The following is a 17,176-nucleotide window of genomic DNA, read 5'->3' as shown; positions in this document are numbered from 1 at the left end:
GGACACAATTGGCCAAATGGCCTCCTTCTGTGTCGTAATTTTCTATGATTCTATGAAACTACCACCCCATCATCAAACCTCTTTTCCTCTCCAAAGTCCCAAATGTTGTCACCTTCCAAATCTGTGCCCATATTTCCTGCAAACTCCACGTTTGAACTTCACCAATCAGGTTTCTGTCCCTACCACTGCAACAAAACGGTCCTAATCAAAGTCACAAATGACATCCTTCGCGACAGTGACCATGGTGCATTATCCTTTGACACGGTTAACCATACCATCCCCCTGCAACACTTTCCTACCGAGTTGCACAACAGAGGAACTGACCCTTGCTTCATTCCATTATTGCTCATCAGAATGTAGCCAGAGCATTCCTAACATTAGCCTTGCTTCCTGTTTTGGGGTCCGCCAAGGATCTACCCTTGTTCCCCCACCTTTTCCTCATCTATCTGCTGCCCTGCAGTGACATCATCCACAGACACCGGGCTAGCTTCCACATGTACATTAACGGTAAGGCGAACAACATATTTATGCTTAAATGGTACATCAACTTTAGGCAACATGCAGAGGCGCGTTAAATGCAAATATACAAATGTTGTAGCCAGAGTTACGCCACTCCGCAAAACCGGCACTTTGCTGTCTGCCTCGTTGTTGATGTGCATTAAATGTTATGAAGTTGCTGTATCTGCACGAAGATGTGAACTAAATGCGCCACAGAAAGTGAGGGGTATGGTAGCATAGTGGTTAGGTTGCTGGACTAATAATCCAGAGACACGAGTTCAAATCCCACCACGGCAGCTGGGGGAATTTAAATTCAGTTAATTAAATAAATCTGGAATTAAAACCAGTGTAGTGACCATAAAACTACCAGATTGTTGTAAAAACCTATCTGGTTCACTAATGTGTGACTCGAGACCCACAGCAATGTTGTTGACTCTTAACTGCCCTTTGAAATGGCTCACCGCCACCTTCTCAGGGGCAATTCGGGGTGGGCAATAAATGCTGGCCACATGCCAAGAACATATAAAAAGAGTCAAGTCAATTTCAAGCAGATTTTATCAAATGTGATCGTTACTGCATTACAAGTGTGGATTTTTTTTTTAAATGTAACTTTTCCTGTGTCTCTTTTTTCTCTCTCTTAATCCAATACCAGATTTGACATTGAATTCACCCACTCTAATTTACCCACTCTCAGTTCTTCCGCTGTTTATTTCTCAATCCGATTGGTTCGGGAGATACACAGTTGGTTGCCCTTTTCAATCACGTCCCACATGCTTGGTTTCCCGCGCTGTGCTTCAGCTCGTATTTCCAGCAAATTAGTGGACACAAATGATTTGAGCTCAAGGGTGCAGGGGAAAATCTAACCAACAAAAATCTGTCCCAATGATAATACCCAGTTCTACCTCTCCTCCGCCTCGCCACAGTCTATTATCAGACTGCTTGTCCGGCATCCAGTCTTGGATGAGCCACAATACCTTGCAAATAAGCACTGATAAAACCAAAGCCATCTTCTTCGGACTCCACCCCAAACTCAGTACCCTTACCACCGAATCGCAGGATAGTGCAGATGAATACGTGGCTTGAACAGTGGTGCAGCAGGGAGGGATTCAAATTCCTGGGGCATTGGAACCGGTTCTGGGGGAGGTGGGACCAGTACAGACCGGACGGTCTGCACCTGGGCAGGATCGGAACCAATGTCCTAGGGGGAGTGTTTGCTAGTGCTGTTGGGGAGGAGTTAAACTAATATGGCAGGGGGATGGGAACCTATGCAGGGAGACAGAGGGAGACAAAAAGGAGGCAAAAGCAAAAGACAGAAAGAAGATGAAGAAAAGTGGAGGGCAGAGAAACCAAAGGCAAAGAACAAAAAGGGCCACTATACAGCAAAATTCTAAAAGGACAAAGGGTGTTAAAAAAACAAGCCTGAAGGCTTTGTTTCTTAATGCAAGGAGTATCCGCAATAAGGTGGATGAATTAACTGTGCAAATAGATGTTAACAAATATGATGTGATTGGGATTACGGAGACGTGGCTCCAGGATGATCAGGGCTGGGAACTCAACATCCAGGGGTATTCAACATTCAGGAAGGATAGAATAAAAGGAAAAGGAGGTGGGGTAGCATTGCTGGTTAAAGAGGAGATTAATGCAATAGTTAGGAAAGACATTAGCTTGGATGATGTGGAATCTATATGGGTAGAGCTGCAGAACATTAAAGGGCAAAAAAAGTTAGTGGGAGCTGTGTACAGACCTCCAAACAGTAGTAGTGATGTTGGGGAGGGCATCAAACAGGAAATTAGGAGTGCATGCAATAAAGGTGCAGCAGTTATAATGGGTGACTCTAATATGCACATAGATTGGGCTAGCCAAACTGGAAGCAATACGGTGGAGGAGGATTTCCTGGAGTGCATAAGGGATGGTTTTCTAGACCAATATGTCGAGGAACCAACTAGGGGGAAGGCCATCTTAGATTGGATGTTGTGTAATGAGAGAGGATTAATTAGCAATCTCATTGTGCGAGGCCCCTTGGGGAAGAGTGACCATAATATGGTGGAATTCTGCATTAGGAATTCAGAGACCATGGTCCAGAAAGGGTAACTTTGAAGGTATGAGGCGTGAATTGGCTAAGATAGATTGGCGAATGATACTTAAGGGGTTGACTGTGGATGGGCAATGGCAGACATTTGGAGGCCGCATGGATGAATTACAACAATTGTACATTCCTGTCTGGCGTAAAAATAAAAAAGGGAAGGTGGCTCAACCGTGGCTATCTAGGGTAATCAGGGATAGTATTAAAGCCAAGGAAGTGGCATACAAATTGGCCAGAAATAGCAGCGAACCTGGGGACTGGGAGAAATTTAGAACGCAGCAGAGGAGGACAAAGGGTTTGATTAGGGCAGGGAAAATGGAGTACGAGAAGAAGCTTGCAGGGAACATTAAGGCGGATTGCAAAAGTTTCTATAGCTATGTAAAAAGAAAAAGGTTAGTAAAGACAAACGTAGGTCCCCTGCAGTCAGAATCAGGGGAAGTCATAACGGGGAACAAAGCACTAAGGAGGACACAAACAACCTTCCGGATATAAAAGGGGTCAGAGGGTCTAGTAAGGAGGAGGAACTGAGGGAAATCTTTATTAGTCGGGAAATTGTGTTGGGGAAATTGATGGGATTGAAGGCCGATAAATCTCCAGGGCCTGATGGACTGCATCCCAGAGTACTTAAGGAGGTGGCCTTGGAAATAGTGGATGCATTGACAGTCATTTTCCAACATTCCATTGACTCTGGATCAGTTCCTATGGAGTGGAGGGTAGCCAATGTAACCCCACTTTTTAAAAAAGGAGGGAGAGAGAAAGCAGGGAATTATAGCAGCCTGACCTCAGTAGCGGGTAAAATGATGGAATCAATTATTTCGACAAGGTCCCACACAGGAGATTAATGTGCAAAGTTAGAGCACATGGGATTGGGGGTAGTGTGCTGACGTGGATTGAGAACTGGTTGTCAGACAGGAAGCAAAGAGTAGGAGTAAATGGGTACTTTTCAGAATGGCAGGCAGTGACTAGTGGGGTACCGCAGGGTTCTGTGCTGGGGCCCCAGCTGTTTACATTGTACATTAAGAGTGAGAGGGGGCCTCATAGAAACGTTTAAAATTCTGACGGGTTTGGACAGGTTGGATGCAGGAATGTTCCCAATGTTGGGGACATCCAGAACCAGGGGTCACAGTCTGAGGATAAGGGGTAAGCCATTTAGGACCGAGATGAGGAGAAACTTCTTCACCCAGAGAGTGGTGAACCTGTGGAATTCTCTACCACAGAAAGTAGTTGAGGCCAATTCACTAAATATATTCAAAAGGGAGTTAGATGAAGTCCTTACTACTCAGGGGATCAAGGGGTATGGCGAGAAAGCAGGAAGGGGGTACTTAAGTTTCATGTTCAGCCATGAACTCATTGAATGGCGGTGCAGGCTAGAAGGGCTGAATGGCCTGCTCTTGCACCTATTTTCTATGTTTCTATGTTTTCTATGATTCCATTGGCAGTGGAGGAAAAATTACACCCAGCATTCCTTTGTCAGGAGAGGGGTTGGAAATTAAACAAGGCTGTAAAAACAATTTAAATTGCGCCTTGAACATACTGAAACATTCCAAGCTTATTCACACAGCTTGGCAGGTGAGGGAGAGAAGGCAAAAGGATACCGGCTGTCATAAGAACATAAGAACTAGGAACAGGAGTAGGCCATTCGGCCCCTCGAGCCTGCTCCCCGCCATTCAATAAGATCATGGCTGATCTGATCATGGACTCAGCTCCATTTCCCCGCCCGCTCCCCATAACCCCTTATCATTGAATAAATTTAAGACAGAAATAGTTTCTTAAATGTCCCAGCTTCCACAGCTCTCTGAGGCAGCAAATTCCATAGATTTACAACCCTCAGAAGAAATTTCTCCTCATCTCTGTTTTAAATGGGCGGCCCCTTATTCTATCATGCCCTCTAATTCTAGTTTCCCCCATCAGTGGAAACATCTTCTCTGCATCCATCGTGTGAAGCCCCCTCATAATCTTATACATTTCAATAAGATCGCCTCTCATTCTTCTGAACTCCAATGAGTAGAGGCCCAATCTAGTCAACCTTTCTTCATAAGTCAACCCCCTCATCTCCGGAATCAACCTAGTGAACCTTCTCTGAACTGCCTCCAAAGCAAGTATATCCTTTTGTAAATATGGAAAGCAAAACTGCACACAGTATTCCGGGTGTGGCCTCACCAAAACCTTGTATAGCTGTAGCAAGACTTCCCTGCTTTTATACTCTATCCCCTTTGCAATAAAGGCCAAGATACCATTGGCCTTCCTGATCACTTGCTGTACCTGTATACTATCCTTTTGTGTCTCATGCACAAGTACCCCCAGGTCCCGCTGTACTGTGGCACTTTGCAATCTTTCTCCATTTAAATAATAACTTGTTCTTTCATTTTTTCTGCCAAAGTGCATGACCTCACACCTTCCAACACTATACTCCATCTGCCATATTTTTGTCCACTTACTTAGCCTGTCTATGACCTTCTGCAGATGTTTTTGTATCCTCCTCACACATTGCTTTTCCTCCCAGCTTTGTATCAGTGGTGCTGAAGATTTTTGTTCCAGAACTAGCCGCGCCTCTAGCCAAGCTGTTCCAGTACAGCCAGAACACTGGCATCTATCCGATAATGTGGAAAACTGCCCAGTCATGTCCTGTCCACAAAAAGCGGGACAAATCAAATCCTCTAACTTTCACCCTATCAGTCTGCTCTCAATCATCGGCAAAATGATGGAATGCGCCATGGACAGTGCTATCAAGCAGCACTTATTCACCAATAACCTGCTCACGAATGCCCAGTTTGGGTTCTGCTGGGACCATTCGGCTCCAGGCCTCATTACAGCCTTGGTCCAAACATGGTCAAAGGAGCTGAATTCCAGAGATGAGGTGAGAGTGACTGCCCTAGACATCAAGGCAGCATTTGAACAAGTGTGGCATCAAGCAGCCCTCATAAAATTTAAGTCAATGGGAATCGGAGGAAAATTCTCCAATGGTTGGAATCATACCGAGCACAAAGGAAGATGGTTGTGGTGGTTGGAGATCAATCACCACAACCCAAGATATCGCTGCAGGAGTTCCTCAGGGCAGTGTCCTTGGCCCAACCATCTTCAGCTGCTTCATCAATGACCTTCCCTCCATCATAAGGGCAGAAGTGGGGATGTTCACTAATGGCTGCAGTGTTCAATTCCATTCGCAACTCCTCAGATAATGAAGCAGTCCATGCTCGCATGCAGCAAGACCTGGACGACATTCAGGCTTGGGCCAATAGGTGGCAAGTAACATTCGCACCATACGAGTGCCAGGCAATGACTAACTCCAACAAGTGAGAGTCTAACCATCGCCCCTTGACAGTCAACGGCATTACCATTGCCAAATCCCAACCTTCAACATCCGGGGGGTCACCATTGACTAAAAACTTAACTGGACCAACCACATAAATACTGTGGCAACAAGAGGTCAGGGGCTGGGTATTCTGTGGTGTCTCACCTCCTGGCTCCCCAAAGCCTTTCCACTATCTACAAGGCACAAGTCAGGAGTGCAATGGACTACTATCCACTTGCTTGGATGAGTGCAGCTCCAACAACGCTCAATAAGCTCAACACCATCCAGGACAAAGCAGCCCACTTGATTGGCACCCCATCCATCACCCTGAATATTCACTCTCTCCACCACTGGCATACCATGGCTGCAGTTTGCATCATATAAAGGATGCATTGCAGCAACTCGCCAAGGCTTCTTCGGCAGCACCTCCCAAACCCGCGACCTCTACTACCTAGGAGGACCAGGGCAGCAGGTACATGGGAACACCATCACCTGCAAGTTCCCCTCCAAGTCACACACCATTCTAACTTGGAAATCTATCACCATTCCTTCATTGTCACTGGGTCAAAATCCTGGAACTCCCTCCCTAACAGCACTGTGGGAGTACCATCACAACACGGACTGCAGCGGTTCAAGGCAGTTCACCACCACCTTCTCAAGGGCAATTAGGGCAATTAGCAACACCCACATCCATGAACAAATAAAAAAAAAAGGAATAATATTCATGCAGGAGTTCGAAGAAAAATTAGGAGGGACTAAAGGTATGATCAGAGATAGACAAGGAGATATAAAGCAAGGCAGAGGGGTTTGGGAAAGCAATTTCAGACTCCAGCGACATGAATAGTCAAAAGCTCCACCAATGATGGTGGCGGGAGGAGGGGCGTGAGAAAGGTTCCTGTTCCTCATCACCAGAGGCAAAAGTCAAATCAAAATTGAACATGCAAGTTTTTTGGGAGGGAGGGGAAGGGTGCTACATTTGTTAATTTCACTCAAACAGTGTAACAAAATATAATTGAGATCGAAATTCCATTATTTAAAGCTGCACTCTTCTCTTCCTTTTAACAAATAGGAAATACAAGTCCCAAACTATGGCATCACTGTAATACCACAGGTAAGTTTCAGAAAGCCAATGCAAAGTACTGTACTGACCAATAAGGATGATATATTTCTAAACCATTCTGGGTCTTGAATAGCAATTGGAAAGTCAAGTATAAATTATCAAATCCCTTTTTCAGTCTTTATCCATCATCTTTAATATTGATACTGATTATTCTCCTTAGCTAAAACATATTATTTGAGGTGCAAAGAAATTTATTTATTAACAAATGCTACTGTAACAATTTTCAACAATAGTATGTTTGTTTGTCTGCAAGTTAGCAACATTTTAAAAGTCATAATTTAAATCTTATCTGAAATCGGCAATTAACTCGAGCATAAATTACTTATTGGATCAGTTCTTTGGAATGAAGCCAAGGAAAAAAAAATTACAAGATCATGTTATGCTAGTGATCTTGAGAAGAAACATAATCCATTTGGTGTCGAAGGGCAGAGATTGCAGTTCAATCATGTTTCCAACAGCCTCGTTGGCACTTTGGGCGGAGCTAGTCAGTACCATGGTGTAGAGTCGAAGTGACCACCAAGGCAAAATCTTATTAAGGCAGCCAAACAGATCGTGGAGTACAGAGTTTCTCATCCATCAGCCGTGGCCCAATTTTGGCAGCAGGACATGAAAATAAATTTTTGAGAGAGACTATTTTTACCCTGACCTCACAAAACCTCCAGAGTCTGTAATACAAACTGTATCTAGCTTTAGCAGTGCTTGCTCAATTAATTAAAACATACTTTTAAGCCACCTGATTTTTTGTCTCAACAAATCTAACATATTTCGAATATTAAAAAATGGGAAAACAAATAGAAAGATTTAAACCAGTATCCCAAGCATTTCTTCCACCATTATGCATACATAAGGTCTGACAAAAATAAACTTTATGTAGACATATTAAGCAAAACGATGCCATTATATGAGGAGAGGAGTTGATGTACTAAAAGTGTTATTTAATGTGTTAACTCATATTTAAGAAAAACAGATTTTTTTTTTTAAAACAAAGCATTCCCTAATAATTTCAAGGCAAGGTGGAAATCGTTGAGAGAGATTTAAGTATAAATGTTTTTCCTCCACACTAGAATGACAATTTGAAGATTTTCTGGGAAATAAATGGGGATATTTGTGCACATGCAAGAGTTATTACTTGATGCAGATCACCACGCCTGAAGGATGCTGTCTCGATGAAAAATTATTCAGCCTCTAAAACCCCTCCCCACTTTCTTCCTTCCTCTGCTCAGAGCCTGCAACCCTCACGCTCCTGCCCAAAGGCCCACTTTCCACCCCATCCATCCCAAGCTCAAGTGTGTTGTCAGGCCAGGCTAGCAAAAAAATAAAAAGGCCGGGACCGGGGCCCACTCGGCTCAAACTACCAGCACCGGCCTTTCCCACCTCCTACACCTCTCTCTCTCTCTCTCCCCCGAATAGACGGCGGAGGGGGCCGCTCATCATGTCGGGGGGAGGAGGAGGACAAATCTAGTGAGCTCTTGCCCTTCCCCTCGGCACTACAACAAACCCCGAGGCTCCATCCGCGGCCTAGACACACACACAGAGGGGAGAAACACACAGGGACTTGAGTTTGTCCCAAGTTACCAAAATGGCGGCCGCGCCGGTGGGCTCTCGCAGGCTGGAGAGAGCCGGCGGGCTCCCCCTCCACAGCCGGCATGGGGAGAGGAGAGAGAGAGAGAGAGGGGTGGGTGGGTGGGGGATCCAGAGACAGCCCTACCTTCACCTCCCCCTCCCCCTCCCCGGGGGTGGCGGCCCCGGCCACAGCCCCACCCGGCGCCGGGGTTAGTGAAGGAAACGGGAGAGCAGCGGCGGCGGCGGCGGCGCCTAACCTCCACTCTCCTGGCCTCGGGCAGCTAGCTCGGCAAAAAAATAAATATATTATATTCTACATTTTTTTTTAAATTTAAAATAAAATGATTAGCACTAGCCGCGACTCACCTTTGAATTTGAGCTCGATGGGCGGATCGAGGATCAGCACTTGCTCCAGTCTGGCCATTGTCGGGTGACAGTGAGAGAGTTGCTGGCTGATGGCGCCCGACGCTTAATTTTAGCCGATTTTTTTTTCTCTCTCTCTGCCTCTCCCCCTCCCTCCCCTCTCTCTCGTTCGTTCCTGCGTGCTCGCTCCGTCTCTGCAGGACGTGAACGTGCGCGTATACACACTGCCACTGAGCCATCATCATCATTCATCATCATGCTGGAGGTGTTCAAGATCATGAGGAGTCTGGACAGAGTCATCATCATCATCATAGGCAGTCCCTCGGAATCGAGCAAGACTTGTTTCCAATCTCAGCATGAGTTCTTAGGTGGCTGTACAGCCCAAAGCTGTCACAGTCGTTGAGGGAAAGGGTGGGCAGGGAGCCTGGTTTGCCCCGCGCTCCTTCCGCTGCCTGCGCTTGATTTCAGCACGCTCTCGGCAACGATACTCGAGGAGCTCAGCGCCCTCCCGAATGCACTTCCTCCACTTAGGGCGGTCTATGGCCAAGGACTCCCAGGTGTCAGTGGGGATGTCGCACTTTATCAGGGAGGCTTTGTAACGTTTCCTCTGCCCACCTTTGGCTCGTTTGCCGTGGACGAGTTCCGAGTAGAGCGCTTGCTTTGGGAGTCTCGTGTCTGGCATGCGAACTATGTGGCCTGCCCAGCGGAGCTGATCAAGTGTGGTCAGTGCTTCAATACTGGGGAGGTTGGCCAGGACGAGGACGCTGATGTTTGTGCGTCTGTCCTCCCAGGGAATTTGCAGGATCCTGCGGAGACATCGCGGTGGTATTTCTCCAGCGACTTGAGGTGTCTACTGTACATGGTCCACGTCTACAGGAGGGCGGGTATTACTACGGCCCTGTAGACCATGAGCTTGGTGACAGAGTAGATAAGAGTAGATAAGCGAAAAACTGCTCCCATTGGTGGAATGGTCAAGAACCAGAGGACGCAGATTTAAGGTGCATGGCAGAAGAACCAAAGGCGACCTGAGGAAAAACTCTTTCAAAGCGAGAGGATTTGAGTATAGGAGCAGGGAGGTCTTACTGCAGTGGCTATCAAGGGAAATCAGGGATAGTATTAAAGCCAAGGAAGTGGCATACAAATTGGCCAGAAATAGCAGCAAACCTGGGGACTGGGAGGAATTTAGAACTCAGCAGAGGAGGACAAAGGGTTTGATTAGGGCAGGGAAAATAGAGTACGAGAGGAAGCTTGCAGGGAACATTAAAATGGACTGCAAAAGCTTCTATAGATATGTAAAGAGAAAAAGGTTAGTAAAGACAAACGTAGGTCCCTTGCAGTCAGAATCAGGGGAAGTCATAACTGGGAACAAAGAAATGGCAGACCAATTGAACAAGTACTTTGGTTCGGTATTTGGAGGACACAAACAACCTTCCGGATATAAAAGGGGTCAGAGGGTCTAGTAAGAAGGAGGAACTGAGGGAAATCCTTATTAGTTGGAAAATTGTGTTGGGGAAATTGATGGGATTCAAGGCCGATAAATCCCCAGGGCCTGATGGACTGCATCCCAGAGTACTTAAGGAGGTGGCCTTGGAAATGCATTGACAGTCATTTTCCAACATTTCATAGACTCTGGATCAGTTCCTATGGAGTGGAGGGGAGCCAATGTAACCCCACTTTTTAAAAAAGGAGGGAGAGAGTAAACAGGGAATTATAGACCGGTCAGCCTGACCTCGGTAGTGGGTAAAATGATGGAATCAATTATTAAGGATGTCATTGCAGCGCATTTGGAAAGAGGTAACATGATAGGTCCAAGTCAGCATGGATTTGTGAAAGGGAAATCATGCTTGACAAATCCAACAGTCCAATACGAGAACCACAGACTCTGTCACAGGTGGGACAGATAGTCGTTGAGGGAAGGGGTGGATGGGACTGGTTTGCCGCACGGTTTTTCCGCTGCCTGCGCTTTGTTTCTGCATGCTCTCGGCGTTGAGACTCGAGGTGCTCAGCGTCCTCTCGGATGCACTTCACTTCCTCCACTTAGGGCGGTCTTGAGCCAGGGACTCCCAGGTGTCAGCAGGGATGTCGCACTTTTATCAGGGAGGCTTTGAGGGTGTCCTTGTAGCGTTTCCGCTGTCCACCTCTGGCTCATTTGCCATGAAGGAGCTCCGAGTGGAGCACTTACTTTGGAGTCTCGTGTCTGGCATGCAAACTATGTGGCCTGCCCTGAGCCAACCTCCATGACCGCGCACATCGGTGAGGCAAGAGAGGGGAAGGGAGCGTGCGCGCACACGAGGGAGCGAGCACGTTCATTCTACCCTTTCATGCAGCGAGCACACACTGCGCAGCTCAACAGCAACAACAACGTGCATTTATATAGCGCCTTTAATCCAAGACCGTTGGAGTATCATAAAACGTTTTTAAAAATGGACAAAATATCTCCCTACTCTCACAGCTCACAGGGACAAAGGGGACTCTTTTTATAAAAAAACAATCTTTAAAAAATACTTATAGGAAAAGAAAGACTGTTCAATGCATCATCTCTTCTTCGCTACAGCAATATATATTTCCATTAAGCAGTGAAGATCTGTAGGGGAGGGCAAGAGAAGACTTGTATTTATATACAGCCTTTCGTAACCTCAGGAGGTCCCAAAGCACTCTATAGCCAATGACTTACTCTTCAAGTGTAGTCACTGTTGTAATGTAGGAAACACAGCAACCAATTTGCACATAGCAAGCTCCCACAAGCAGCAGAGAGACAAACTTGCATTTATATGGTGCCTTTCACGACCTTAGGATATCCCACAGCGCTGTCCAAGCAATAAGAACGTAAGAAATAGGAGCAGGAGTAGGCCTTTTTGCCCCTCGAGCTTGCTCCGCCATTCAATAAAATCATGGCTGATCTGATCTTGGTCTCAACTCCACTTCCCTGCCCACTCCCCATAACCCTTTACTCCCTTATCGTTTAAAAATCTGTCTATCTCCATCTTAAGTATATTCAATGACCCAGCCTCCACAGCTCGCTGGGGCAGAGAATTCCACAGATTTACGACCCTCTGAGAGAAGAAATTCCTCCACATCTCAGTTCTAAATGGGTGACCCCTTATTCTTAAACTATGCCCCCTAGTTCTAGATTTCCCCATGAGTGGAAAAAGAGTCCCCTTTGTCCTTGTGAGCTGAGACATTAAGGAGATATTTTGTCCTTTTTTTTTACGCCTATGATACTCCAGCGAAGCAGCCTTGGGACGTTTAACTTTGTTAAAGGCGCTATATAAATGCAATGAAGTACATTTAAAATGTAGTCACTGTTGTAATATAGGAAATGCAGCAGCCAATTTGCGCACAGCAAGCTCCCACAAATAGCAGTGTGATAATGACCAGATCATCTACTTGTGTGATGTTGATTGAGAGATAAATATTGGCCAGGACACCGAGGAGAACTCCCTTGCTCGTCTTCGATATAGTGCTATGGGATCTTTGACGTCCACCTGAGAGAGCAGATGGGTCCTCGGTTCAACGGCTATTCTGAAAGACAGCACTTCTGACAGTGCAGCGCTCCCTCAGCCTAGATTTTTGTGCTCAAGTCTCTGGACTGGGACTTGAGCCCACAATCTTCGGAATCAGAGGCGAGAGTACTGCTAACTGATCCACGGCTGACCAGAGCTCACAAACTAGGGGTCATAATATAAAGTATTCACTAATAAATTCAATAAAGAATTCAGGAGAAATGTCTTTAGCCAGAATGAGGTTATGTTGAGTGTGAAAAGTTGCAGCCCCTCTTCCACTATTTGTAGGGGCTGCTCCTCAATTTCTGGCTGCACTTCAGTCCCATGATCTTTGGCCACCCGATGCGGAGGGTAGCGAGCAGGTCGGAGGACCTCCTTATCGTTGTGTTGCAGGACCTGGCCAAGGTGGTCACCAACAGGTCCAGGCAAAACGCGGTCAATGCAGGTGTCCACTCTGGCTGCCTGCCTCTCTTCCATGGGTATGACCGCACCCAGGTGTCCTTGGGGAGGGAACATGCTGTGTCCGCCGGTAAGCTTGAAGCTTTCCATGATCGGTGGGCACCGGCGGGACTGGAGTGCATAGTGGATGCTAAGTTTTTTCCTTTTTTTTTGGTTTTGCCCCTTTAAAAAGGGGGCACTTATGCTTTAAGTGATTCTGATTGATGATCATCCTCATAAATGCCAAAAGAGAAGAGAGTGATGAGAATGTGGAACTTGCTACCACATGGAGTAGTTGAGGCAAATAGCATAGATGCATTTAAGGGATGGCTAGGTAAGTACATGAGGGAGAAAGGAACAGAAGGTTATGCCGATAGGATTAGATGAAGTAAGGTGGGAGGAAGCTCATGTGGAGCATAAACACCGGCATAGACCAATTGGGCCAAATGGCCTTTTTCTGTGCTGCAAACTCTATGTAATGCTGCGTAAATAAACTTGTCTATACATACTCCACTTTAGCAATTGTTTATCAACAGAGAGCAAGGGTGACAGTAAGAGAGCAGCAGGCTGGCAGATTCGTACTCTACAGTTACCTCGACTGTTAGCCACAACAACTGTATCTTTTCACTATAGATGTGTGGGGAGTCAATATCATGTGCAGTTTGTAGGTCAGGCAGGTATAGAAGGGATAATTGGAGGAGAGAAGGGAGAGGAGAAAGAGGAGAGGCAGGAGGATGGTGAGAAAGAAGAGCTGAGGGGAGAAGGGAAGAGGGCCATACAGGGGTTGAGTGGGAAGAGATTCAGGTAATTTTATTATCCTCCCATCTGTCCTCTTTTGCTTTCTCACCCTTTTCCCTTTTCTTTTAATGTGTTTGCAAAATACATGCAGACATAGTATGTATAATGTAATGTATGCACCTGTGAGTATGCTCACAGCCACCCTGTGAGGAGGGGAGCGGGTAGGTCCGAGGGCCTCCTCGTAGGACTGCTCCTGAGCATGGCCAAGGGTACCATCAGCCGGTCCAGGCAGCAGGCGGTCGAGGGGATCGTTCAGCCTGACTGCCTGCCTCTCTTCTGTGCGTACATCCGAGCCAGGGTGTCCTTGGAGATGGAGCACGCGGTGTCCACCGGTACGCTCGCGGCCTTCCGCGAGAGGTGGGCGCCGGAGGGACTGGAGTACATCAGCACCACTGCCAACCACATTTTTATTTGATTTTATATGTTTTAAAGTTTAATTTGTTTCATTGCCGGGTTTTAGTGTCCCCCTCCCCTTTTATAGGGGGCACTTGTATAATTTGTGGTTTTAGTGCCAAAAAAAACACACAAAAAAAGACACTTGTAAACTGTCTGGAGTGTCCCCCCCCCCCCCCCTTTAATAAGGGGGCACTTGATTTAATGTTTATTTATTGTTCTCTCTCAAAAGAGTTGTAGAGTTGTTGTCACCCTGTGCGGAGGGGAGCGGGCAGGTCGGAAGGCCTCCTCGTAGGACTGCTCCTGGGCATGACCAAGGGGGCCATCAGCCGGTCCAGGCAGCTGGCGGCCGAGGGGGTCGTTCAGCCCGACTGCCTGCCTCTCTTCCGCAGTTACATCAGAGCCAGCTTGTCCCTGGAGATGGAGTACGCAGTGTCCACCGGTACGCTCGCGGCCTTCCATGAGAGGTGGGCGCCAGAGGGACTGGAGTGCATCATCACCCCCGGCAACAAAATTTTAATTTGATCTTAATGGCTAAAGTTAAATTTGTTTAAGTTATCGGTTTTAGTGGCCCCCCCTTTTAGCCAGGGGGGGAACTTGATTACTGATACAACTCAAATAGTTGTAGAATTACTGTCACTCTGTGCGGAGGGGAGCGGGCAGGTCGGAAGACCTCCTCGTAGGACTGCTCCTGAGCATGGCCAAGGTGGGCATGGGCAGGCAGTGGGCGGTCGAGGGGATTGTTCAGCCTGACTGCCTGCCTCTCTTCCGCAGTTACATTCGAGCCAGGGTGTCTCTGCAGATGGAGCACACGGTGCCCACCAGTACGCTCGCAAGAGGTGGGCACCAGAGGGACTGGATTGCATCATTTCAACAGGGAACAACTTTTTTTATTTAATTTGATTTGTCAAGGTTCCCTTTAAAGTTTATTAGTTGATTTGTGGATTTTTGTGCCCTTACAAAAGGGGGTACTTGATTTAAAATTAAACCAAAATAGTTGTAAAGCTGTTGCATTGTGAATAGCTTAGCCAGTCACATGATGTTCACAAGAATCAATAAAACCCCAGTCAGTTGGGTCTACGTCACCACGATGAGGTATGCAGTTGCGAGACTCGTGGATGAACTGGTAATGTGTAGTGTGATTGTTAAACCTTTATTAATAAACCAACTAGTTCTTAATATCAATGTGTTGCTGTGAATTCGTAAACAAAGAACCCATGAAGCAAATACATTACAAAACTGATAAAGTATGATCATAACATGGGCACTGAATTATGTCTGGACGTTCTGGTCCAGTTAACCCCTGCCGTCTAACCCCATTTCACCCGAGGGCTACACTTGGTCTTGATTCAAAGGCAAAATACTGCGGATGCTGGAAATCTGAAATATTAACAGAAAATGCTGGAAATACTCAGAGGGTCAGGCAGCAACTGCAGAAAGAGAAACAACTATTTCTCACTGCACAGATGCTGCCTGACCTGCTGAGTATTTACGGTATGTTCTGTTTATACTTAGCCTTGAGCAAGGTGGAGAAGTGGAGAGGGTTAGGGAGGTACTTCCAGAGATTTAGTGTAGATGGCTGATGGCATGGTCACCAATGGTGGGACGAAGGCAGTGAAGGATAGTGATAGTCTTCAAGAGGACATAGACAGGCTGGTGGAATGGGTGGAAACGTGGCAGATGAAATTTAATGCAGAAAAGTGCGAAAGGTTGAGAAAGCGGTTAAAAAAAGCACATGGGATCCTGGGCTTCATAAATAGAGGCATAGGGCCCAATTTTCCCCAACCCCTTTTTTCGGTGTCGACTTTGCGTGCTGGAAACGGCGCCGAAAAAAAGAGGCCCCATCCTGCCCGCTCTGCCAAGTCTCCGGTGTCCCAGCGTGGTGTACATAGTGCAGTGGGTGGGGGGGGGGGTGGAGCAGCAGCCCAGCGCAGAAAACACTGCCGGCAGCTGCGCACATGCGCAGTGAAGTCTGCGCGCATGCTCCTGCCCTCCCAGCGTGTCCTGCGGGATGTGAGCAGGACCCGATGCTTGCAGCACCTATCCCCGGCCAAAGGGACGCCCTGATGTTCACTGCACCCTATCCCCGGCCGAGCGGCCTCCCTCACCGGCCGGCCGGCCCGCTGACTTCCCGGGCCAAGGTAGTACTTGAGTTTTATTTTTTACTTATTGATGGTTGTGCTTTGTTTAGTGAGGAGAGTTTTGATTGGGGTGGCAGAGTGGAGTGGGGGGAGGAGGAGAGTTTTGATGGGGGGGAGGGGTAGGGGGGGAAGAGTGTTTTGATGGGGGGGGGGAACTTTAAAAAAAAAATTTGTTTCTGGCATAAAGGTAGGACTTCTATTTTTTATTTGTTATTGATTGATTGCTTATTAATTTTTGTGGTTTGTTTAGTGCTTTGTAAGTCTTGGTGCAGGTTTTCTCAGCTTCCTTGTATTTTTTATTTGTTATTGAATGCTTATTAATTTTTGTGCTTTGTTTCGTGCTTTGTAAGTCTTGGTGCTTTAAACGTACTAACCTGCGCAGAATTCTTAATTGCCCGCAATGCTTTTCAGAGCTGGCCACATACGCTGACCTAAGTCGATTTGGAGTAAGTTTTAGCTGGCCAAAGTGGCATAAATGGCCAAAACTGGTGTAAGTGTCTGGGAACAGAGTGTGTACGGACCCGGGAAGGCATCACAAGAGCCAGTTTTCGGCACGCAATGCGCATGCGCTGAAAACTGTTTTTTACAATCTGTCAAGTTTCTGGTTTGACAGATCACACGCATCTCAGGGAGAAGGACATTCCCACGGCAGAGATTGCACTATTTGCCCATCTCTTGCCAGTGAATGTCCTTAAAACTCTTGCACCTGGTAAAAGCAGACGCCTAGCCTACTTTTGCTATCGCAAGAATTTTAAATCATATCAAAAACATATAAAACTAAAATTTAAAAATACATTTTTATGTTTAAAAACCCTGCCCACTCAGATAATTTTATTTGAAACCATAATTAAAACTTTTTCTTTTAAATCAGCAAATATATATTTTTTTCAAAAACATTTCTATCAACTTTAATTTCTATAATGTATTTATGTGAGGTGTTTTTTTTAATTTTTTATGTAGTGTTTAGCTGTTTGGGGGTGTTTC

The 17,176-nt window shown here is 46.4% G+C and overlaps 1 protein-coding gene across 4 annotated transcripts in view; it reads right to left on the bottom strand.

Annotated features, from left to right (window-relative positions):
• vapal (VAMP (vesicle-associated membrane protein)-associated protein A, like) overlaps positions 1-9,087 on the bottom strand; it is a 159,219-nt gene extending 150,132 nt beyond the window's left edge. For 2 of the 4 annotated variants that reach the window (XM_070896160.1, XM_070896182.1), the window contains exon 1: positions 8,569-8,643. In XM_070896160.1, the coding sequence (XP_070752261.1) occupies positions 8,569-8,641 (73 nt within the window). In that variant the 5' untranslated portion in view covers positions 8,642-8,643. Of the gene's footprint in view, positions 1-8,568; positions 8,644-8,922 lie in introns of those variants that run through there. The other 2 variants (XM_070896170.1, XM_070896191.1) reach the window with 2 other exon arrangements.
• Positions 9,088-17,176: the final 8,089 nt, after the last annotated feature.

This window comes from Pristiophorus japonicus, chromosome 1, assembly GCF_044704955.1.
Source record: "Pristiophorus japonicus isolate sPriJap1 chromosome 1, sPriJap1.hap1, whole genome shotgun sequence".
In the NCBI taxonomy this organism is placed as follows: domain Eukaryota; kingdom Metazoa; phylum Chordata; class Chondrichthyes; family Pristiophoridae; genus Pristiophorus; species Pristiophorus japonicus.
The sequence above is the reverse complement of the archived record's forward strand: the minus strand, read 5'-3'. Positions and strand labels throughout refer to the sequence as shown.